Source organism: Nicotiana attenuata, unplaced genomic scaffold (assembly GCF_001879085.1).
Source record: "Nicotiana attenuata strain UT unplaced genomic scaffold, NIATTr2, whole genome shotgun sequence".
Lineage (NCBI taxonomy): Eukaryota > Viridiplantae > Streptophyta > Magnoliopsida > Solanales > Solanaceae > Nicotiana > Nicotiana attenuata.
This window is the reverse complement of record NW_017673456.1, coordinates 111,617-135,266: the sequence shown is the minus strand read 5'-3', so window position 1 is coordinate 135,266 and position 23,650 is coordinate 111,617. Positions and strand designations below refer to the sequence as shown.

General features: G+C 41.7%; 1 protein-coding gene across 5 annotated transcripts; it reads left to right on the top strand.

The window, feature by feature from the left end:
* The first annotated feature begins 14,364 nt into the window (after positions 1-14,364).
* On the top strand, positions 14,365-23,370 carry LOC109216421 (serine/arginine repetitive matrix protein 2). Of its 5 annotated transcripts, none has more exons than XR_002066491.1 (7): positions 14,365-15,015; positions 16,958-17,383; positions 17,810-18,323; positions 19,204-20,984; positions 21,387-21,476; positions 21,718-21,849; positions 22,472-23,370. XR_002066491.1 is itself a non-coding variant. In XM_019380571.1 (4 exons), exons 1-4 carry the CDS (start codon positions 14,460-14,462, stop codon positions 20,612-20,614), a joined length of 2,907 nt encoding a protein of 968 aa, XP_019236116.1. In that variant the 5' UTR covers positions 14,365-14,459; the 3' UTR covers positions 20,615-21,252. The 5 variants fall into 5 exon arrangements, 1 of the variants encoding a protein (XP_019236116.1); XR_002066488.1 differs by having other exon boundaries at positions 21,714-21,849; XR_002066490.1 differs by having other exon boundaries at positions 21,387-21,592.
* Positions 23,371-23,650: the final 280 nt, after the last annotated feature.

The following is a 23,650-nucleotide window of genomic DNA, read 5'->3' as shown; positions in this document are numbered from 1 at the left end:
AGTTGAATAAGGTGACAGTGAAGAACCGCTATCCTTTACCTCGTATTGATGACTTGTTCGACCAGTTGCAGGGTGATTGTGTGTTTTCTAAGATTGACTTGCGTTCAGGCTATCATCAATTGAAGATTCGGGAGCCAGATATCCCGAAGACTGCCTTCAGGACTCGCTATGGTCATTACGAGTTCCTTGTTATGTCATTTGGGCTGACTAATGCCCCAGCGGCCTTCATGCATTTGATGCACAGTGTTTTCCGTCCATATCTTGATTCATTCGTGATCGTTTTTATTTATGACATTCTGGTATATTCCCGGAGTCGGGAAGATCATGAGCAGCACCTGAGGACAGTGCTCCAGGCCTTGAGAGAGAAGAAGTTGTATGCTAAGTTCTCAAAATGTGAGTTTTGGCTGGATTCCGTGGCGTTCTTGGGTCATGTGGTCTCGAGAGAGGGTATTCAGGTGGATCCGAAGAAAGTGGAGGCCGTGCAGAGTTGGCCCAGACCATCCTCAACTACCGAGATCCGTAGTTTTCTTGGCTTGACGGGTTATTACCGTCGATTTGTTCAGGGGTTTTCATCTATTGCAGCACCTATGACCAGATTGACCCAGAAGGGTGCTCCGTTCCAGTGGACGGAAGAGTGCGAGGAGAGCTTTCAGAAGCTCAAGACAGCTTTGACTACAGCCCCAGTTTTGATATTGCCTACCGGTTCGGGGTCTTATGCTGTCTATTGTGATGCCTCGGGAGTTGGCCTTGGAGCGGTATTGATGCAGGACGGTAGGGTGATTGCATACGCGTCCAGACAGTTGAAGATACATGAGAAGAATTATCCTGTCCATGATCTTGAGTTAGCTGCCATTGTTCATGCCTTGAAGTTCTGGCTTCATTACTTGTACAGTGTGCCTTGTGAGATATATACTGATCACTGGAGTTTGCAGCATCTGTTCAAGCAGAAGAACCTTAATTTGCGATAGAGGAGATGGCTAGAGCTGCTGAAGGATTATGACATCACTATCTTGTATCATCCGGGCACGGCCAATGTGGTGGCCGATGCTTTGAGCCGCCGGGTAGAGAGTTTGGGGAGTTCGGCTTATTTACCAGCAGCAGAGAGGCCTATGGCGATGGATGTTCCGGCCTTAGCCAGCCAGTTTGTGAGGTTGGACCTTTCGGAGCCCAGTCGGGTTCTAGCTTGTGTGCTCTCTCGGTCTTCCTTGTTTGATCGTATCCGGGAGCGTCAGTTTGATGACCCTCTTTTGCTTGTCCTCAAGGACAAAGTGTTGCATGGCGATGCTCGAGATGTGACTATTGGTGATGACGGAGTACTGAGGATGCAGGGTCGAGTTTGTGTACCCAATGTTGATGGGCTTCGAGAGTTGATTCTAGAGGAGGCCCATAGTTCGCGGTATTCCATTCATCAGGGTGCTGCGAAGATGTGCCAGGATTTGAGGCAGCACTACTGGTGGAGGCGGATGAAGAAGGATATAGTTGGGTTTGTAGCTCGGTGCCTTAATTGTCAGCAGGTGAAGTATGAGCACCAGAGACCGGGTGGATTGCTTCAGCAGATAGAGATTTCGGAGTGGAAATGGGAGCGGATCACCATGGACTTCGTATCTGTGCTCCCAAGGACTTTGAGGAAGTTCGATGCCATTTGGGTTATTGTGGATCGGCTGACCAAGTCCGCGCATTTCATCCCTGTGTGTACTACCTATTCCTCAGAGCGGTTGGCGGAGATTTATATCCGGGAGATTGTCCGTCTGTATGGTATTCCACTTTCCATCATTTCAGACAGAGGTACTCAGTTCACATCGCGATTTTGGAGAGCCGTACAGCAGGAGTTGGGTACTCGGGTGGTGTTGAGCAGAGCATTTCACCCTCAGACGGACGGACAGTCCGAACGCACTATTCAGATTCTTGAGGATATGCTATGTGCGTGTGTGATTGAGTTTGGAGGTTCATGGGATCAGTTCTTACCATTGGCAGAGTTTTCCTACAACAACAGCTATCAGTCCAGCATTCAGATGGCACCGTACGAGGCCTTATATGGTAGGCGATATAGATCTCTGGTGGGTTGGTTCGAGACAGGTGAGGCCAGATTATTGGGCACAGACTTGGTTCAGGATGCCTTGGAGAGTGTCAAGGTGATTCAGGATAGACTCCGTACAGCCCAGTCCAGACAGAAGAGTTACGCGGACCGGAAGGTTCATGATGTTTCCTATATGGTTGGAGAGCGGGTTCTGCTTCGGGTTTTGCCTATGAAGGGCGTTATGAGATTTGGGAAGAAGGGGAAGTTAAGTCCGAGGTTTATTGGCCCTTTTGAGATATTGAGGCATGTTGGGGAGGTTGCTTACAAGCTTGCCTTACCTCCCAGCTTGGCAGGAGTTCATCCGGTATTTCATGTTTCTATGCTCCGGAGGTATCACGGTGATCCGTCGTACGTGTTGGATTTCAGCTCAGTCCAGTTGGAGAAAGATCTATCTTATGTTGAGGAGCCAGTGGAAATATTGGACAGGCAGGTCAGGAAGCTAGGTCAAAGAACATTGCATCCGTGAAGGTTCAGTGGCGGGGTCAGTCGGTCGAGGAGGCGACCTCGGAGACCGAGCAGGATATGCGCAGCTGATAACTAGGGATTTTGACGCATTTTATACCCCTTTGTGCCTATGCTTTGATTATAAATTCATACAAAATAGTCCCAAAAGGCTCATAAGTTGTGCTTGATTGCAGGTTTGATCAACAAAGTGACAAGATGTCAAAGATCGGCTCAGAAGGAGTGAAACCTGCACAAGTACCAAAGACAAGACAAAACTCATGAGAAGCAGGCCTAGTACGGCCGCACTACACTTTGTGCGGTCCGCACTAGGGAGATTCAAAGAGCTAGATTTTCAGGCATCAAGGCAGTGCGACCGCAGAAGGTTTTGTGCGGTCCGCATAGAGGCACCACGGTCGCACTACCATTATGTGCGGTCAGCCGAACCAAAGTTCAAAGAGATGCCAAGTTCAGAAGATTAAGCCTGTGCGGTCCACAGTCGATTCTGCGTGGACCGCATTGAAAGCCTCCGCGGCCGCAGTCCATTCTGTGCGGTCCGCGGAGCCTGGGTTCAGAGAGTCAAAATTTCAAGTTCAAGAGCCTAGTGCGGCCGCACACCATTTTGTGCGGTCCGCACTGATCCCCAAGGGGCAATTTTGTCCAGTTTTCCAGCTTAGTATAAATAGATTCTTTTTCCATTTTTAGGGTATCTGACGTTGTAATACAGTAGCTGCGCTCGTGAGAAGACTTTTCTTAGCCATTTTGGTCACTCTTACTTAGTTTTTATCATTGAATCTTTGTATCTACTTTAGTAATTAATCAATATGTCTTTTCCTTCATCTATTTCTCTGATTTTCTCTTCAAGCATGAGTAGCTAGACCCATTAGCTAGGGTTGTGGCTCAACCCTAGTGTGGGTAATTAATGGATGTTGTGATTTAAGGCTAGATTGACTATGGGTGTTTGTTATTTGGGTCAATTTTTTGGTTTAATTTATGAATTAGTGGTTGCAAACACTAGTTGTGCTAAGTTGACTTGGGCTCTTCTTGAGAAAGAGAGCCTAAGTCTCCAAAATTGACTCAACAAGGAACTGGGATGGACTCAAGAGATTTGATAGTCCCAATTAAAGGGTTAAACCTCGAGAGAGTAATACCCGACTTGAACCCTAGTTGCTTGGACAAATATGCATACCCAATTGGTCTTGAGAAAGTCAATTGGACAAAATCACTCTTTCTACCGAGAGGTGTAGAGTGGGTAGTATCGAGCAACAGTTATAACATATTCCACAATCATGTCAATCGTGCCTTGGATGCAAGTACCCGTCAATTGGTCACCTAGGTGAAAGTCACTACCCTAGTGCCTTTTAAACTATTAGATACAACTTGTGGCAATTTACTCTTAGTTTAATTTAGTTGCAATTATAATTTGTAGTTTGTTAAGAGTAGAATATAAAGAAAAAACAAAAATGAATAGAAGTGATATTTGGAACAAATACGCAATTCCAACCTAAGTAGATACTCAACTCCAATTCTAGCTCTCTGAGGATTCGATCCCGACCCAAAATCGGGTAAAAGCTATTGCGACCCTCTCTTGCTACTTTTTAGTTGTGTGGAGTTGGCAGAGATTACTTTTTGGCGCCGTTGCCGGGGAGCTAACGGTTTTGGCTATCTATTTAGTTAGTTTTGTGTTTTGTTCTTCTTTCCTTCTTGTTACTAATTTGTGTGTGTCAATACTACAGGTACCAAAATGGGTTTAAATGCTAATGACCCTCTTGGAAACGTGCTTGCGGGGGAGGAGGTAGATGACATTGGAGAAGACAAGGTGCCTCTTGTACCTCCCGGACCACGACGAGGCCGCCAGGCCAATGCTAATGAAAATGTTCCAGACCCTCCTCCGCCACCTCCAAGAGCGGTTCCTCGGGTGCTACCGAACCAAGGCTATGCAAGTGCTATTGTCCCACCCAGAATCCGGGCGGGCAATTTTTAGATAACCAATGTGATGTTGACTTTACTTGAGCAGCGTGGGTATTTCACGGGCGCTGCAGATTAAAATGCATACAAACATCTCAAGGGGTTCGTGGATACATGTTGGGGTAGCAAGAAGATGAATGTGTCCGAGGTGCTCTTAGGTTGAGGCTTTTTCCCTTCTCACTTCGGGGGAAAGCATTGGATTGGCTAGAGAGACTCTCCAACCATTCCATCACAACTTGGGATGAGTTGGCGGACAAATTTATTGCTAAATTTTTCTCACCCGGGCACATGGCGGCACTTTGAGATGAGATATTGGCCTTCAAGCAAGAGCCCACGGAACCTTTGCATGAGATTTGGGAGTGGTATAGAACGATGGTAAAGGAATGCCCCAATAATGACATTACGGAGAATATGTTGCAACAAACTTTCTACCGAGGCATCAACACTACAAATCAATGCATAGTGAATCAACTTGCTTGGGGTAATTTTATGAAATTGACGTATGATGAAGCTTGTGCCGTTCTTGATGAGATGGCGGGCACGTCTTCCGCATGGCAAAGTAGGGCCAATGTTCCCCAAGGTGACCTACGGTTATTCATTTGCATAAGGAACTACATGACCATGGAGAGGCTATAGTGGAGTTGACAACTACTATGAACCAATTGGCTAAGGCACAGTTGCAACAAGTCCAAAATCCTCGCCAAGTGAATTCCATGGAGGGTGTGAATATGCTTGTTAACATGAGAAGGCAACGAAGGCAACAAAACCAAGGGAATTCTGAGCAATTTGATGATGATTGTGATGGGTTTCAAAATGATGGCTATGATGAGCAAAATGAAGAGGTACAATATATAAATAATTTTCAAGGCCAATGGGGCAACTCTTCCAACCAACAACAGTGGCGACCCCAGGGCAATTGGGGCAATCAACAACAAAACAGTGGTAATTGGGGGAACAATAATCAAAACAACAACTGGGGCAATCAGAACAACAATCAAGGCAACCAAGGGCATTGGAATGGTAATAATAACAATTGGGGCAACAATAACAATCAAGGCGGATGGAATAATGGGAACCAAGGAAACCGGGGGCAAGGCTTTCAAAGGCCCCCAATGTACCAACAACCGAACAATCCACCTCCTTTTCCATCCTAGGGCCTAGTTCATCAAACAATGAAATGGGTAGAATTGAAATGATGTTCGAACAAATGATGAAAAAGAATGCGATTTTCGGATGCGCAATTAGCTTCTCACAATACTTCAATTAGGAATCTGGAGGTGCAACTAGGTCAAATCTCTCAGTCCTTGAATACACGCCTGAAGGGTGCTCTACCAAGTGATACGGTAGTGAACCCAAAGGGTGGGACCAACCATGTTATGGAGGTTACAACAAGAAGTGGGAGAGGCGGTGATGTGAATGCTTCGAAACAAAAGCAAGTTGTTGATGATGATGATGTTGAGTTGCAAGAAGATGCGGTTCCTTTGGTAGTTGAAGATGTGGTTGATAACAATGTGAACAATGAAGTGAGGATTGACATTAATGAAACCGAGGTGGAAACTCAAGAGGCCGTGAACCCGTCTAGGGAGCACGTAATTGACATGCCGGAGCCGGTTGTGCCAAAAGCCAAGGCACCTTTGCCTAGGCCACCCCCTATCCTCAGAGGCTATCCAAGCAGAAAAGTGAGAATCAATTCAAAAAGTTCATTGACATGATGAAGAGCTTATCCATCAACGTGCCTTTGGTGGAGGCTTTGGAGCAAATGCCTGGTTATGCTAAATTCATGAAGGATTTGGTTACAAAGAAAAGATCAATGGACTGTGAAACTATCAAGATGACCCACCAAGTTAGTGCTATAGTACATTCAATGGCCCCGAAATTAGAGGATCCTGGTGCTTTCACTATCCCCTGCACTATTGGTAGTGCAGACTTTGCCAAAGCTTTATGTGATCTTGGGGCAAGCATCAATTTAATGCCCTTCTCAGTTTTCAAGACTTTGGGTATTGGGCCTCCGAGGCCAACTTCCATGCGTTTGCAAATGGCAGACCGATCTATGAAGCGACCATTGGGTATTGTTGATGATGTGCTCGTCCGGGTGGACAAATTCATCTTGCCAGCTGATTTTGTGATATTGGATTGTGAGGTAGATTACGAGGTCCCGATCATATTAGGGAGACCTTTCCTTGCTACGGGGAAGGCTCTAGTTGATGTGGAAGCAGGGGAACTCACTTTCCGAGTGGGTGATGAGAAGGTAGTATTTCATGTTTGCAAGTCAATGAAGCAGCCTAATTGTACCGAAGTGTGTTCATTTGTGGATTTAGTCACGGCTGTGATAATTGATGATACTAGTGCAATGATCAATGTTGAGGACCCTTTGGAGGCCGTATTATTGAATTTGGATGTCAATGATGACGCGGGCCGAGTGGAGTGCGTGAATGTTTTACATGGAAAGGGCTCTTATTCTTATGAGCCTAGGAAACTTTCTTTGGATCTTGAAAATAGAAAGACGCCTCCAACAAAGCCTTCAATTGAGGAACTCCCGGTGGTGGAGTTGAAGCCATTACCTCCACACCTTAGGTATGAATTCTTGGGCTCTAATTCAACTTTACCAGTTATTCTTTCCTCTTGTCTTCCTAACATGCAGGTAGATGCCACGTTGGCGGTGCTCAAAAAGCGGAAAAAGGCAATTGGATGGACTCTAGCTGACATTCGGGGAATAAGCCCCGCATTTTGCATGCACAAGATTATTTTGGAGGATGATGCAATGCCCTCCTTGGAACATCAAAGGAGGCTCAATGAGGCAATGCAAGAAGTGGTGAAGAAAGAAGTGATCAAGTGGCTAGATGCAGGTGTGGTGTATCCAATCTCCGATAGCTCATGGACTTCTCCGGTGCAATGTGTACCGAAGAAGGGTGGGATGACTGTGGTGACCGATTGGTCTAAAAAGTTAGATGATGCTCTATGGGCTTACCGGACCGCTTACAAGACCCCAATTGGTATGTCGCCGTACCGGTTGGTGTTTGGGAAAGCATGTCATCTACCAGTGGAGTTGGAGCATAAGGCCATGTGGGCCTTGAAGAAGTTGAATCTTGATTGGGATATAGCTGCTAATCTTCGGGTGGAGCAACTCAATGAACTTGATGAATTCCGGTTCCATGCCTACTCTAGTTCGTCCTTGTATAAGGACAAGATGAAGTACCTTCATGATAAATATGCTCGTGGAAAGGAGTTCAAAGTTGGTGATTTGGTTCTCTTGTTCATTTCCCAGTTACGTCTGTTTCCGGAAAAGCTTAAATCAAAATGGAGTGGACCGTTTGAAGTTGTGTTGGTGACCTCCTTTGATGCTCTTGATTTGAAAAACAAAAATGGTGAAGTCTTTAGAGTGAATGGGCACCGTGTCAAGCATTATCTTGGGAAGTTTGATGATAGCCATGTGGTGGCTGTTGTTCATTTCAAATGATTGGATGGTAACGTGCGTCGTGTCGCGACGTTAAATCAGGCGCTTCTTGGGAGGCAACCCATGTGTTTTTCTTCTTGTTTTTCTTTGATTTTCTTTGTAGTATAGGAATGATTTTTGGGCTAACTGGTTGTGAGATGTTACAGGGTTGAGTTGATGCAGTGCAGGACATAATTAAAAAAATGCACAGGTCTTTGAAGTTTCCAGTGCGGCTGCACTACCATTTTGTGCGGTTCGTACTGGTCAAGGGTGTTAAAAATGCTCTCTGAAGTTTGCCACCACGGCCGCAGTCCATTTTACGCGGTCCGCAGTGGGCCTCTGCGGCTACAGTCCATTTTGTGCGGACCGCAGAGGGTTGTCTTCTCAAACTTGTACATAGCAACCCAGTGCGGACCGCGGTCCATTTTGTGCGGTCCGCACTGGTAGGTGAGAATGGGCCCCAGGACTTTTTCTATAAATAGTCTCTGAGGGCCTCCTTTTACCCTTTTAGAACCCTTCACTCTCAGACCTAACAAAACATTGTTCATCACGCCCTTGCTTGTAATTAATTGATTGGAACTTCTTGCTTCACTTCATCTCATTATCTGGTACCATAATCTTCCCTGTACTTGTTTAATTTTGTTAATTTTTGTTTTTCTTAGCTTTTAGGTCTTCTTCCTCCACTATTGTTTTAAATTTCCATGCTAGGTTAGTTTAAATCTTAATTCATGTGGACTTAGTTAGTATAATGGACTGAGCAATCATTTAGAGACACTAATTAGGTGGGGGAAAAATTGAGCTTAAAAGCAAAATTTGGAAACCCTAGTTTAGTGCCAAATCTGGGCACTCTGTGCGGACCGCGGTCAATTCAGTGCGGTCCGCGGTACCCCAGTGCGGCCGCAGTTGCTTTTGTGCGGACCGCACTGATGAGATTCAGAGGCTATGTTTTGGAACCCCCAACTTGTGCGGACCGCGGTCGTTTCTGTGCGGTCCGCGGAGGTCCCTATGCGGACGCACTACCATTTTGTGCGGTCCGCACTGGGCAATTTTTGCAACTATCTGCAACACTATGACTCTGTTCTGCATTTTGTTCTGCTGCAATAACTTGAACTGCCTTGATTCATACTAAAAAATACATTGAATGATGTTTGCAGACAATGGTGAGACAACAAGGAAAAGGCTCAAAACAACCGGGAAAAGNAATTCAACCTGATTCTTATATTTTCGTGTGTTATAGCTAGGGCTGTAATGTGGGCCGGGCCCGGTCCTAAATAGACTTCGTGGGTCGGTCCTAAGTGGGCCCGAGCTTCGTGGGCTTTTTGTAAGAACCAGCTCGGGACCGGGACCACGAACTAATGGTCCAGGCTAAGTGGGCCGGTCCCGGGCCTATGTGGGCCTAAGTGTGCCCAACGGTTACTTTCTAATTTTTTTTTTAATTTTTATCTAAGGCAATTCCTTGTAAACTTATATTATAGAATTGTGACCTAAATTTTTTTTCATTCAAATTTAAACACAAAAATATTGTAGAAGGTTGTCTAGAATTTGTTGTTTTTTTGTATTTTGTATAACTATCGTAATTTATATTAATATAAAGTAAAAATATAAAACAAAAAAACAATCTTATGAAGATGGAAAAAAATTGCACTTATAATTTGCAAGTTCTTTTATTATTTCAAACTTACAAATTAAAGTTTACATTTAACAACAACTAAATTAACGGAAAAAGAGTAAAATTAAATTTTCATTGCATTATAATACTTCAAAATAATCTAACAACCTAAAATATTAAGCATAAATACATCTAATAATTTAAAAATAACACAAATTGTCTCAAATCAACTTAAATACGAATTTCTGGAGGACGCTCAAGACAACTCTTCATATGCCTCCTTAAACAGCCTATGCCCACCCACTTTAGACGAAGATTTAAGACTAGACCACAGTTCTCGCACTTTACATTGTGAACTTCTTCATTTTCTTCTATCACCTCAAAGTGTTCCCAGACATATGAGCGCACTCTAGAAGTATGGGGCATGATTTAACTTGAATTGAGAATTTGAGTTTGAGAACTGAGAGATGAGTGAAGAAATGAAGAACATGGGGGAGTATTTATAGTTTTTCAAAGGGCCAAATTAGTAATTACTAAAAGTGTTATTTCTTAAAAAACAATGCCAAAAAAGGACTATTTTTGCAATCACTCTTGGATTTTCCGCAATTTTTCACAAATTGCAACAATAAAGTAAGCAATTATAGAAGAAAATTAGAGAGAGATTGAGAGAGATTGATGATTTGGTGAGAAAAATGAAAGAGTGAGGGGGTATTTATAGTTGAAAATACGGAAAAGTGTAATTACAAAAAGTTTGGGGTTAAAATAAAGTTTGGGGGGGTTAAATGGCTATTTTGTAAATAGCCAACGACTATTTTGGCAGCCCAAACAACTACTTTTAAATGCCCTAACGGGCAGATATTTTTTAAATTTAGAGTCGTTGGGCCCGATTAGGCCCATTTAGGGCCGGTTAGGACAACTTGAACCGACCCACTTATCAGTTGGTCGCGGGCCCAAACGGTCCCAGTCTCGCGGGCCTATTGTACAAGACCGGCCCACTACCCAGTCCACCTCCCCACGGTCCCCGTCCTATCCGGTTAGGACCATTTAGGCCCATCGCCCATATGGGCTTGCGGTCCTGGGCCGAACCCGGTCCTAACCGGCCCACATGCCACCCTTAGCTATAGCCCACGCCTTCCGCGTGGGCCTAGGCCCCCGGACCAGGACCTCCTAAAATTTTTCCTGACCATAAAAAATTCCCTAAGGAACATTGTTCACCGCCCCGCCATGACCGTTCTTTTTTTTCTTTTGACGTTTTAGGGCCATAAAACGAGAATTTGGCACCTTTCGTGGGCCAAAAGAACATTGGTCACCGCCTCGCCGGACCATCAGGACCAAAAGAGCATTGGTCCATGCCAGGACCGTTCCTAATTGTTTTGGAACTAATGCATTGTAGTATAGTTGGTAGAAAGAATCCAATTAACTGCTTCATGACAGTAGTCTATGGATTCAACACCAATGATAAGAAACCATTGTGGCAATAGTTACAAGCCTTAGCACCACAAAGCACTAAACCATGGATCATCTGGGGAGACTTCAACTCAGTTTTGATAATACAAGATAGGCTTTATGGTAATCCAGTCACAAGCAATGAAGTGCAAGACTTTTCAGACTGTATGCATGTGTTAAACTTGAATGAGTTACCTTGAAAGGGGGTTTCTACACTTGGTCAAATAAGCAATAAGGTGTTGATCGAGTCTATAGCAAAATTGATATAGCTATAGGAAATGATGACTGGATGCAAACATATGGGCATATTGAAGTAGAATGCAGACTCCCATTCATATCAGATCATGCTCCGATGGTAATAACAATGAGGAGAACAGAACCAAGTGGTAAGATTCCATTTAGATTCTTCAATGTATGGGCTAACCATCCAAACTCCATGGCATTAGTAGAAGAAGTATGGAAAGAACATCATACTTCAAATCCTATGAAGAATGTTTGGTACAAACTGAAGGCTCTAAGGCCATTACTGAAGCAATTAAATAACATAGAGTTTAGAGGTATCAAAGAAAGACTGGAGCAAACTAGGAATAAGCTGTAGGGGATACAAGATCTAATGTTTAGCTGCTACTCAGATGAACTAGTTGCTGAAGAGAAACAACTCTTAGAGAATATGGAAAAATGGTCATTAATAGAAGAAAGCATCCTTCAACAGAAAGACCGAGCTAAATGGATAAGACTATGAGATACAAACTTCAAGTATTTTTCAGCAATTATGAAGGAAAGAAGACAAAGAAAAGTTATCACAGAACTAGTCAATGCTTTTGGAGATAGACTAACAGACCATTACCGGATCCAAGAAGAGATCATTACCTTTTATAAATCCCTGATGGTATCAGCTGCAGCCCAATTACCTGCAGTAAACAAACAGGTGATGAAAAATGGAGTAGTGCTCAAACATATGCAACAGATCAATCTTTGTGCTAAAGTTATAGACCAAGAAATATATGAAGGGCTGTGTGTTATTGGGGATGATAAAGCACCAGGGGTAGATGGATATAATGCCTTATTCTTCAAAACAGCTTGGCCTCTACTAAACACAGAAATTTGCAAGCAGCTAAGGAATTCTTTTAAACATGGAAGTTATACAAAGCAATCAACTGAACAACTATCACAATACTTCCTAAAGTTCCTAACTATTCAAGCATCAAAGAATACAGACCAATACTTGCCGTACAATACTATATAAACTCATTGCCAAAGTATTGGCCAACATAATTCATAAAGTCATTGCTTCAATGATCTCAGATATACAAGTAGGATTCATCCCAGGTAGAAAGGTGGCTGATAATGTCTTGCTTGCTCATGAATTGGTCAAGGCTTATTCAAAGGAAGAACATTTCACCAAGAAGTCTCATCAATGTGGATATCCAAAAGACTTATGACACAGTGGATTGGAGGTATTTACAGCAAATGCTAGAAGGTTTGGGCTTCCCAAATAAATTCACTAAGTGCATTATGGAATGTGTGACAGCTGTTAACTATACTATACTTATCAATGGAGAAACAACTAAACCATTTGATGCAGCTAGAGGACTGAGGCAAGGGGACCCAATGTCCCCTTTTTTGTTTGCTTTCGCAATGGAGTACTTGAGCAGAAATTTGAAGGCTTTGAAACAGGAAAAGACATTCCATTATCATCCCATGTGTTCAAGGCTGGATTTAACTCAGTTGAGTTTTGCGGATGATCTCTTACTATTTATAAGAGGAGATGCTACATATGTAGCATTACTACATGACAGATTCAACACTTTCTCAGCAGCATCAGGTCTTAAAGCTAACCTAGCCAAAAGCTCTATTTACTATGGAGGAGTCAACTTAGAAGTGAAGCATGAGATACATCAAAAGCTAGGTTATAGTCAAGGATCCCTCCCTTTAAGATATATGGGCATACCACTTGACACAAAGAAACTCTCTGTAATGCAATGACAACCACTTATCGAAAAAAAAGTGGCTCGAATATCCTCTTGGATAGAAAAGAAGCTCTCATATCAGGCAGAATCCAATTGGTGCAATATATAATATTTGGTATTCAAGCTTATTGGGCACAAATCTTCATCATACCAGCTAAAGTTGTCAAAGCAACCGAGGCCCACTGCAGAAGCTATGTGTGGTCGGGGGAGAATGTAATCACTAAAAAAGCTTTAGTGGCATGGGACAAGATGTGTGCACCTAGAGCAATAGGGGGACTTAACTTGATCAACTTGGCATTATGTAATAAGGCAACGATCACAAAAACATGCTGGGAAACGGAAAATAAGAAAGATAAGCTTTGGATCAAATGGATCCGTAGCTACTACATTAGGGATCAAATCTTTGCCATCATGGAAGCACCAAAACAGGCATCTTGGATGGTAAGGAAAATATTTGGAGCAAAGGGTAACCTGGAAGGCATCAGCAATAGCCAAGCTAACCAAAGAATGTAATCAAGCAGCTTTACCTGCAATTGTTAGGAGAGCTGCCTAAAGTTCCATGGAATAGTTTAATGTATCAGAATCGAGCACGACCAAAAGCAATCTTCACAATGTGACTACAAATACAGGGAAGACTGCTCACTGCTGACAGATTGAAGAATTGGGGAATACAAGTGGACGATACATGCTGCTTTTGCAATCAAGCACCAGAAGCAAGGGATCACGTCTTTGCAGAATGTGCATATGGTAGAAATATATGGTTCAGACTCATGCAATGGTTACAGGTGCATCAACCATTTACAATATCATGGTCTGAATGGCAGAACTGGATTGTAAAGAAAACAAAGGGGCGATCTCAGCTGGCTAGGATACTCAAACTAGTATTTGCTAAATTTACACACAGTGTGGATTGAGAGAAATACAATGATATTTGAGAAGAAAGCAACAACATATGATGTCCTTGCAAGGAGAGTGGTCTGCATGTGCAGCATTAGAGTTGAGGGTTATACTCGTGTCCTTTTAACAAAATGTAAACACTGAGTAGTTAGCTTGAGAGAGAAATGTACAAAAGAGATTAGGAGGCAGGGAAGATATAGAGAGAGTTATTTTTCCAGTAAGGAAGTAGGTTGTGGTGATCTACTGCTTTGTAAATATTTATATCGGTGGTTAATATAAAGATTTAATTACCAAAAAAAGAAACTTAAAAAACAACCCAAAATTATATTCATGTTCAAACACAACTCTAATTTTCAAATACCATAAAAAAAACACTTTTTTTTTTTTAATTTTACAATTCTTATGTCCAAACACCCACATAGTTTTCAATAGTTTATTTAAGTACTACTACTTCTTTAAATCCTATACGAGTCCAAAAACTTGAGGTTTTTATACATTTGCACCTCTTATTTTTTCTATTTCTCTTAGGCATTTAATGAAAATTCTCTTACCCCGGACATCCCTTACCCGACCCCCTCACAAAATTTAGGGTTAGGACATTTGTGGCTACAGTAGTACATGGCTGACCGAAGCAATTCAACGGCGATTACGGCGGTGAAGTCAATATGGGTGAAGCAAGCCGAGGAAGCGAAGCTGAAGAGCGAAGCGGAGAAAGACGCAGCCGCGAAAGCTGCATTCGAAGCTACATTCAAAAACGTCGAAGCTTCAGCCGCGGCGGCGGCGGCGGCCGCCGCATCCGATAGCGACGAAGATGATGAGGAGTACGAGCAGAAGAGGATCGCCGAGAAGCCGATCGGTCCTGTTGACCCTACGAAATGCACGGCCGCCGGCACCGGGATCGCCGGCGGAACGGCGTGTGCTCCGTCGACGTTCACTGTTGTCACGAAGGACTCCGACGGTCGTAAGATTCCGCATGGTGGGGCCCAGGTTAAGGTTAGAGTTTCACCTGGTGTTGGAGTTGGAGGATCGGATTTGGAAGGGATAGTAAAGGATATGAGTGATGGGACGTACACAGTGAGTTATATTGTTCAGAAGAGAGGGAATTATATGGTGAATGTGGAATGTAATGGGAAGCCCATCATGGGTAGTCCTTTCCCTGTTTTCTTCAGCACAGGTTAGTTTTTTTTTCTTCACTCAGTTTTGTGAAATTCATTTTTGCTTTATACTTTCTTCGTTCAGTTTTTAAAAAAAGAATGGAAGCAACAGATGCTAGTAATTAGTTGGGATAAAGGTTCAGTCACAATAGTAAGCTTATATTTTGTTTAGTATTTGCTACGAGGAGTTTTTTTTAGTTTGTCTAGAGATTTGTATATTTGTAACTGTTGTAGAGATACTACACCCAATGATATGGCTTAGTGGTCAATGAAGTGCGGGAGAATCATGAGTTCCTACACCGGCTGATTTCTTTCCATCTACCTACATCTTGGTGAGTAGTGTTATTCGGTACCTGTCTTGTGGGTAGCAAGTACTCAGTGGAATAGTCGACACACAAGTTGGTCGGGACACTGCCGTCATAAAAAGTATATTGTAGAGATACTCTAGTATTATAAAATCTGAATTATATAACATTGGAGTTAAATAGGTCCCAATGGAGAAGAATGGTCGCGGGGATTCATAAATCCAGCCTGAACTAGAGTAGGATTAAGGTGTAGTTGCTGTTCTTGCACCCATTTCTTCGCCTATACGGCCTACAACTTTTTTAAAAAAAGGTGTAAATTTATCTAAAGATACTTTTGACCAAAGTCTAATTTGACTTAAGATTTGGGACGGAGTAAGTTGTAACTGGTTTTTGTTCTATCGTAACTGTGGTTATGAGATAGTTGATTGGGTTGCAAGCTTGCAATAGAAGCTGATATTTTTTTTAGTAAATGGATTGTAAATATATAAAGGCTTGTTTGGGTTATTTAACCTAAGTTAATCAATTTCATTGATCAGAATTACTATATGGCTATTGTACCACAAAAAAGGTTTTTGATCTGATAGCTATAACCTAAATGAAATTGGTCATTGTAGTAAACCATCAAATAGTCAAAATAGTTCTGATAATCCAAACCAAATAGGCCACAAACCAGCTGCTCAAAGACTTCACACATCTACAGAATAGAAGCTGAATTATTTGTGATCTAGTATCAATGGAGTTGCTGAGATGAGGTTTCCATTTGATTGAGGATGGTCAATTCAATTGTTGCCTTATATTTAAATAAATGGTTTGTCTTGATAATTCCTGTGTTTACTAGGATGGCTTGTTGAGTTCCCTTAGTTGTTGTATTGGTCTTAGTAAATTGGTAAGTTAATATTTATGGGGCTCCTACTTGTGATGTTTTAAAGTCCATTTCTGTTTTCCAATTTTAGCAAAGTTCTAGTTGAAAAAAGACCTGTTTCTCTTTTCCAATTTTAACAAAGTTGTTTGGTGTTAAATTGAGATTCTACTTAGTAAGAGTAAACAAGTAACACCTCAATGTGATTGTGGACTATATGATTTCACCTTGGGGACAATTTTCATCACCCATCAGTAGTCTCGAATTGTATCCAGTTTACCTCTTCCCCCTAATTATTCTGCTCTGCCCCCAACATAGAATGTTGTCTTCTGTGTGATCATATTTGTCCCTTTCCATGAGTATGTACATATACTGTGGTATTCTTTTAAAAAGTGATAGAAGAGTCAAACCTTACAAATAAATCAGAGCATTGGCGAGAAAATGTAGATGCACTGCTATTTGATAGCAGTGAATATTTGAGAAAACAATAAAATATTTGTTTCTCAAGTTGAAGCCTATCCTCCTGTTCAATGAAATAACAGTAGAGTGATGTGGATACCAGCCGTTCTTGTTCATAGTGGTTGAGAGAGTCTTCTTCATGCCACTAGGTCAAGAGTTCGAGTCTGGTACTGTGTCAAACAAAAACAAAAAAAACAGTAGAGTGATGTGGAAGGTAAGGGGGAGTGTTTTGGATTTGATTCTCATGCAGTACGTGTTCACTCTGCTTAAGTAAATGCAGAAAAGTCAACATCGTATTCTAGATGTTGAAAATTTTAATATTTTATTTATATCATGCAGGTAGTACTACTGGTGGAGTATTGGGTGTAGCACCATCAACCAATTTTCCAAATATGGTCAACCAGAACATGCCTAATATGCCAAACTATTCTGGTTCTGTATCTGGGGCAGTCCCAGGATTGCTCGGGATGATACCAGGTATTGTTCCTGGAGCTTTGGGAGGAGTAGTTTTACCTGGAATTGGGGCATCTCTTGGGGAAGTTTGTCGAGAATACCTTTACGGACGGTGTGCAAAAACTGACTGCAAATTCAATCATCCCCCTCACAATCTTCTAATGACTGCTCTAGCTGCGACTACCAGTATGGGAACTCTTAGTCAAGTGCCCATGGCACCTTCTGCGGCTGCAATGGCTGCTGCTCAGGCAATTGTTGCTGCTCAAGCTCTTCAAGCGCATGCACAAGCTCAGTCTGCAAAAGATTCCTCTGGTATTTCTAGCTCCCATCATGGTCAATAAATTCTTCCTATTTGTTGATGAATTATTGTGAGTGATTCTTAAATTTTCTTACTCCACTAAAACATTGATTCTTGAAATTTAACTGCTACTTTTATCTCTCATTATTGTCCAATAAGTAATTCATATTTGGTGGTTACTGGCGATGATCCATAAACTTTTCTTACCCAAATAATATTCTCCAAAATAGTTTGCTGCAATAATTTAAAAGAGAAGACTGAGATGTACCACTACTTTGCTCCTTCCAGATAGTCTCTTACTACTTTTTCTTTGCTACTTCCCTCAACCTACTCATCACAATAGATGATGTGTAGAAAGCATATAACACATTCTCCTAGGTGTCCATAAGAGTGTACCTCATTCTTACTGTTTTGCTATTTGTGTTCTTTACCTTCAACAGGTGACCAAGATGGAAAGGCCGATTCCCTTAAAAGAACTCTGCAAGTCAGCAACCTCAGCCCACTTCTGACAGTGGATCAGTTGAAACAACTGTTTGGTTTCTATGGTACAATCGTTGATTGTAGCATTACTGAATCCAAACATTTTGCTTACATTGAATACTCAAAACCTGAAGAAACAACTGCTGCTTTGGCGTTGAACAATATAGAAGTTGGTGGTCGCCCCTTAAATGTTGAAATGGCAAAGCAACTTCCTCCAAAGCCAGCTGTTTTAAATTCATCAATGGGTTCATCTTCTTTGCCCTTGATGATGCAGCAAGCAGTAGCAATGCAGCAGATGCAGTTTCAACAGGCCCTATTAATGCAGCAAGCTATGACTGCGCAGCAAGCAGCTAATCGAGCTGCAACCATGAAGAGTTCCACTGATTTGGCTGCCGCAAGAGCTGCAGAAATAAGCAAGAAGTTGAAAGCTGATGGTCTGCTTTCTGATGATAAGGAAACTGATGACAAGGCCAAGTATGTCACCTGAACTATTTCCGTCATATGTTTATAATCTATCTTATGTGTTTGGTAATTCATCTAACTGCTGTCAGGATTATCTAATTAGCTATTAGTAGTAGGACTTTTTACACCTGAAGACCATCATCATGCCTTGCGTTTGTGAAACAGCCCTAAGTGAGTGTAAGCTATGAATACCCATACTTGCAGATACCAAGAATGATGACATATAGCTGGCTATCTTCAATCCGTTGATGATAATTGACTACTTAATAGACATAGTTGTGAGTCATGCGACTCTTTAAGCATCCCCTTGGATGGCTTTAACTTTAGGGATAAAGAGGCAACTAGAAACCAAATTCAAGTTTAGTATCTACTTTGCTTAATTAGATTTGAATTTTTTTTTTGCATGATGGCACAATTAAGATAATACAGTTCACCAGCTCTCTTTTTGGGGCCACTGTTGTTAGACCGGCTGTATAAGTTATATGCAAATGTGTTCTAGGAGGAGGAACCTAAGTATGAGCCTGGCCTTCTGAATCTCCAAAGTATCATATGTCTTACAATGGTGGGCATGGGGGAGGACCAAGCACAAGGCTTCCTTAGTGAAGCTCTCGAGCATAGTTTACATAAAATTTATAAGTTTGAATGACTGTGGCATAATCTATTTTGGTTCCGCAGGAGATGCTTTAATGTATACCTAGTAGTGGTTGTTATTTATTGTGAAAAAACAAGGGGAAGAATGTTAATCTGGAGCAATTTTCTAGGAAGGTGACAATTTCTTTTTCTGGAATTGAATTGTCTCCAGATGTCCGAATGTGTTTAGAATTTGTCTTCATTACCATTATTTGCTGGTTTAACTGTATTTGACTTCTACTAATGAGCTGAACTGCCACAGGTCACCATCTGCTGATCGTGCTAGGTCAAGATCCAGGTCACCATCCAAATCAAGATCTAAGTCCAGATCTCCAATAAGTTATAGGCGAAGACCAAGATCCCGCTCTTTCTCTCCTGTGCCGCGGAGATCAAGAGATTATAGATCAAGGTCACCAGTAAGATCCCGTCGTTATTCAGGCATTGAAGATGAAAGGCGGTCATATAGGGATGTTAGATATGCTAGTGACAGAGGAAGAAGGCGGGATTCTGTTAGATTCTATGATCGTCGTTCTCCTGTTTCAAGGAGAAACCGAAGTAGGAGCACAAGTCCTCGAACTAGAAAATCTTACCGTGCTGATTTAGGCTCACCAAAACGCCGCCGAGAAAGTCCAGTTCACAAGACAAGTAGAGCTTCTCGCCGTGAGTCATTATCTCCTGAACATGGACGAAGAAGTAGGTCATCCCCAAAAGATGGTGAAAGAAAGTCAAAGTATAGCAGGCGATCGAGATCAAAGTCTGCTGAAGGTAGGGACCAGTCTGATGATAAGCTTGAAGGAAGCAGGGGTGAAAAAGCCAAGCAGAAGGACCAGGGAAGGTCACCATCACCACAGGTTGTTGAGGATGCACAGAAGAAAATGTCACCAGAAGTCCCAGAAGAAAGCAAGTCAAAGCATGGAAGAACCTCCAGGTCCAGGTCTCCAGAAGAGAAGCATCATTCTAGCAGAAGCAGAGAAGAGAAAAGAAAGCATCATGCTAGAAGGCGCTCCAAGTCAAGGTCCAAATCTCCTGAAGAGAAAGATCAGGGAAGGTCAGCATCACCACAGATTGTTGAGGATGCACAGAAGAAAATGTCACCAGAAGTGCTGGAAGAAAGCAAGTCAAAGCATGGAAGAACCTCCAGGTCCAGGTCTCCAGAAGAGAAGCATCGTTCTGGCAGAAGCAGAGAAGAGAAAAGAAAGCACCATGTTAGAAGGCGCTCCAAGTCAAGGTCCAAATCTCCTGAAGAGAAATATCACTCAAGTAATAAATTAGATAGAGGTAAAGGAGATAAGCCAAAGCATCGAAGTAGAAGGCATTCAAAGTCAAGGTCCAGATCTCCTGAAGAAAAACATCGTTCAAGTGATAAATTGGAAAGGAGCAGAAAAGAGAAGTCAAAGAGTCGTAGTAAAAAGCGGTCCAGGTCAAGATCTGTCGATGATAAGCAGCACAGCAGTAAACAGTCTACAAGGCGTTCCGATGACCGACGATCAAGACACAGGGGACGCTCTAGATCAAAATCTGCTGAAAGTAGGCATGGATCAGGTGAAGATGAAACCATAAAGGATGAAGTGAGAGGTCATAGGGGTCACCAGAAAAGTTCCAGGCGGCATGACAGTAATAATGGAACAAGTGAAGCTAGCTTGATTGAAGAAGATCCTGCTAAGGGAATGTGAACCAGCTACAGATAGCTTCCAATTCGAAGAGTTTCTGAATCTATGGGTTATGGCTTGTGATTGTTGATCTTGTGAACATTTTATTTTATCATTGCAGAAAACATGGAAGGTTTTGAGGAGGCAAGGTGCCTTGGAAGAACGTGACCGCAGGACACAGATTGACTCCTTTTGATGAGCAAGATCTCTTAGAGTGAATTAGTTGCAGTTTGTATGACAAATACGCATATTTTTGCTTCTTTTGCAGGTCTTTCAATGGAACATATGCAGGAAGTGAAGTAGCATTAGTTGAAAGATTGAATATCAAGCTTGCTTCTGCACCATCTTGGATCAACTATGCTGAGTTTCTTGTGAACTACTTTTTGAGCCTCATGTATGGTGAACTTTTACCTCTATCAGTAGGTAGTAACTTGTTAATTGTATGCCTGTTCAAGGATCTTAATTACTCCTTATCCTTTTAGTAATCTCAGTACTGTGACGGAAGGTATATCAGATGTCCTTTGTTGTGAGGGAATTATGCCTTCCACTTGAAGAATTTGATTGCCCTTGAGCTTTATGACTTCATATACTGTACTCTTAACTGTACCCTTAACTGAGCGAATTACTGATAAAGGGTTTGAAAAAGCATTTCTTCTTAAGTAGCTTGGATGTCTTGTGATTTTATTTACTACTTTTGCAATGATGAGTTAGTGATGCTGGTAGTTCTGTAGGAGGATCCAATTTTATTTTCATTTAGTGGCTTGGTGGGCCTGTTAAATTCCAAAAAAACATGCAGGTTGTGGGACTGATTCTTGTCGGCGCTTTATCATTCTTGTCGGCGCTTTATCAAATGAATGGGCACAGTTATATCTGATTGTATTTGAAGGTATGCAATTGAAAATTTTTGTTGTTTAAATGGGACGGCATTGCTGCTGTTGGAACAAATACATTACGAATGCTGGCTGAAAATTGCTTGGATGAAGAAATATGTTAAAGTTTAAGGTTGTTAATCTTCACATTCATTGCCTCTTTCCTCATCTTTTCTTCGCCCTTCCTTTTTTCATTTTCTTCTTTTTTTCCCTTCTTTTTTTTTCCTTTTTTCCCCTTGAAAATGTTTGGTTAGGCAGGCTGCTATTAAGGCTGTTGCAACCAGGTGTTGCTGAGATCAGTAGAATCGCGATGCTCCCTGAATCGAGCATGAACAGATATTCTCATATCTGTTCTTTAATTGGTGAAACTCAATTGTTGTTCCGTAACAGGTAAAATCTTGCTGAATTCACTAGCTTCTAGTTTTTACCCTTGCAAACGCGATAGCTGGAAGACTTGGTGGTTATAGCTGAATGCTGTAGTTCACTCACTATTAAGTAGCCACAGCAGTCTAAATGACTAACAGGTGGTTTATCTGGGCTCTCTTGCTTGTATTTTAGTTGCTTTGTGTCCCTCGCGGGTTACACTAATAAGGTAATTGAAACCTCGTGCAATTACTTTAAATATTAGGAAAAATTTGCCACTTAAAAAAACAGCAGGCTTTAGAAAAACAGAAAATGTGAAGCCATTTATTTGGTGGGATTCGTTTCTATGAAGTCCATGTTTGCACTGTGTGTTGGAACTTGCTAATAGCATGCTATAACATATAGAAGCTATATTCGTTGTATGAAAAACCTAATCTGAACAATTCCTTGATCTGGATCTTGTATGTGATTCTGGAAGTTATACTTTTTCAATAGCTACATTGACTCCTATTCTTTCATGGTGCCTACATTAGTCATTCTGAAGGTACTCTTTGTTAACTGTCTGAAGAATATCTGCCCATGTTTTCTGTTTTTTATTTGTTTGTTTTTTTTTTCTCTTTTTTTCGGTTTTCCTTTTTTTTTTGTCTAGGTGGTGCTGGATGTATGGACTGAGAGCTGTATCCTGTTTCTCAAACTAGATGTGGTTGATGTCACACTTCTCATTTCCTTCCCTTTCCTCGCTCCCCCTTTTCTCTTTCCTTTCACTTTTACTCTTCCCCATTTTTCCAACTGGCTTCTCTTTTCTCTTCCTGGCTTTCCTCCTCTTTCCTTTTCTCTTTTGGCTGGTGGTTGGAGGTTCTGTAAGGATTATATAACTAGCAAAAAGTCACAAGCAGCAAGGCGAGGAAACATCAATTTTGGCTGGTGATTCCACAATGTATTACTGTTAGGATGCTTTAATTCTTTTAACAAGGATTATAGCTCAGAGTAGAGACACTTTCTGTAGGTTGAAGTTTTCAATACAGAAGTTTCACCCACATATTACTTATAACCTTCTTTCCTGTCAATTACCTGTTCACCAGTGGGCCGTTGTGGTCGTCTTTGTCCTGGTTAAAAATGGTGTTGGCTGATAACCATTCAGTCCCTGATAGTTAGATTAATTTTTAGGGTAAATTTGATTCTGACCCTGGAATTTGTGATGTTCCCATCCTTTGACCATAAAGATGCTTGTGGTGTGTTAGGTATTATGGACTAATTAAATTATCTCTAGGGTAACTATACTTTGGCATGGACCAATGCGAGAAATTAATCGATGTTGTATCTCCTCGGCTCTGTTTGAAGAACACCAGAAATTTTGTCGGGTTAGATTTCATCTTGTTCGTGAATTGGTGTTACAGTATTAACTTTTTTAGTTGAATATTTATTTGTTATACTTGTCGTGCTAGCACTGAGAATACACAATCCATAAAAAATTTGTGATTGTGTATCCGTTGTATATATGAATGGCATCAAGACTTTTTACTAGAACCAACTGCATTCTGGATTTGAGCTGTATGTTATGAGGGATTTACCTGTTTTTGTTTTTAGTTTTTTAATAATAAAAGGCAGCTTGATGCACAAAGCATCCATCATTCACTCAATGTCTGGGGAAGGGCCATACTAAATTTCTTCCCGGGCGAGGTCTTGCTCTTACTCGTTGTCTGGATTCCTCTGTTTTGGGTGCTAAAGAGTTTTGGGTAGAGAAATCTGGAAGCTGAATGATAATGCATGGTGGCATACGAAGTCACCTATTTGTTAGCTATATTTGTCTCCTTTACTTTCGTTGTTA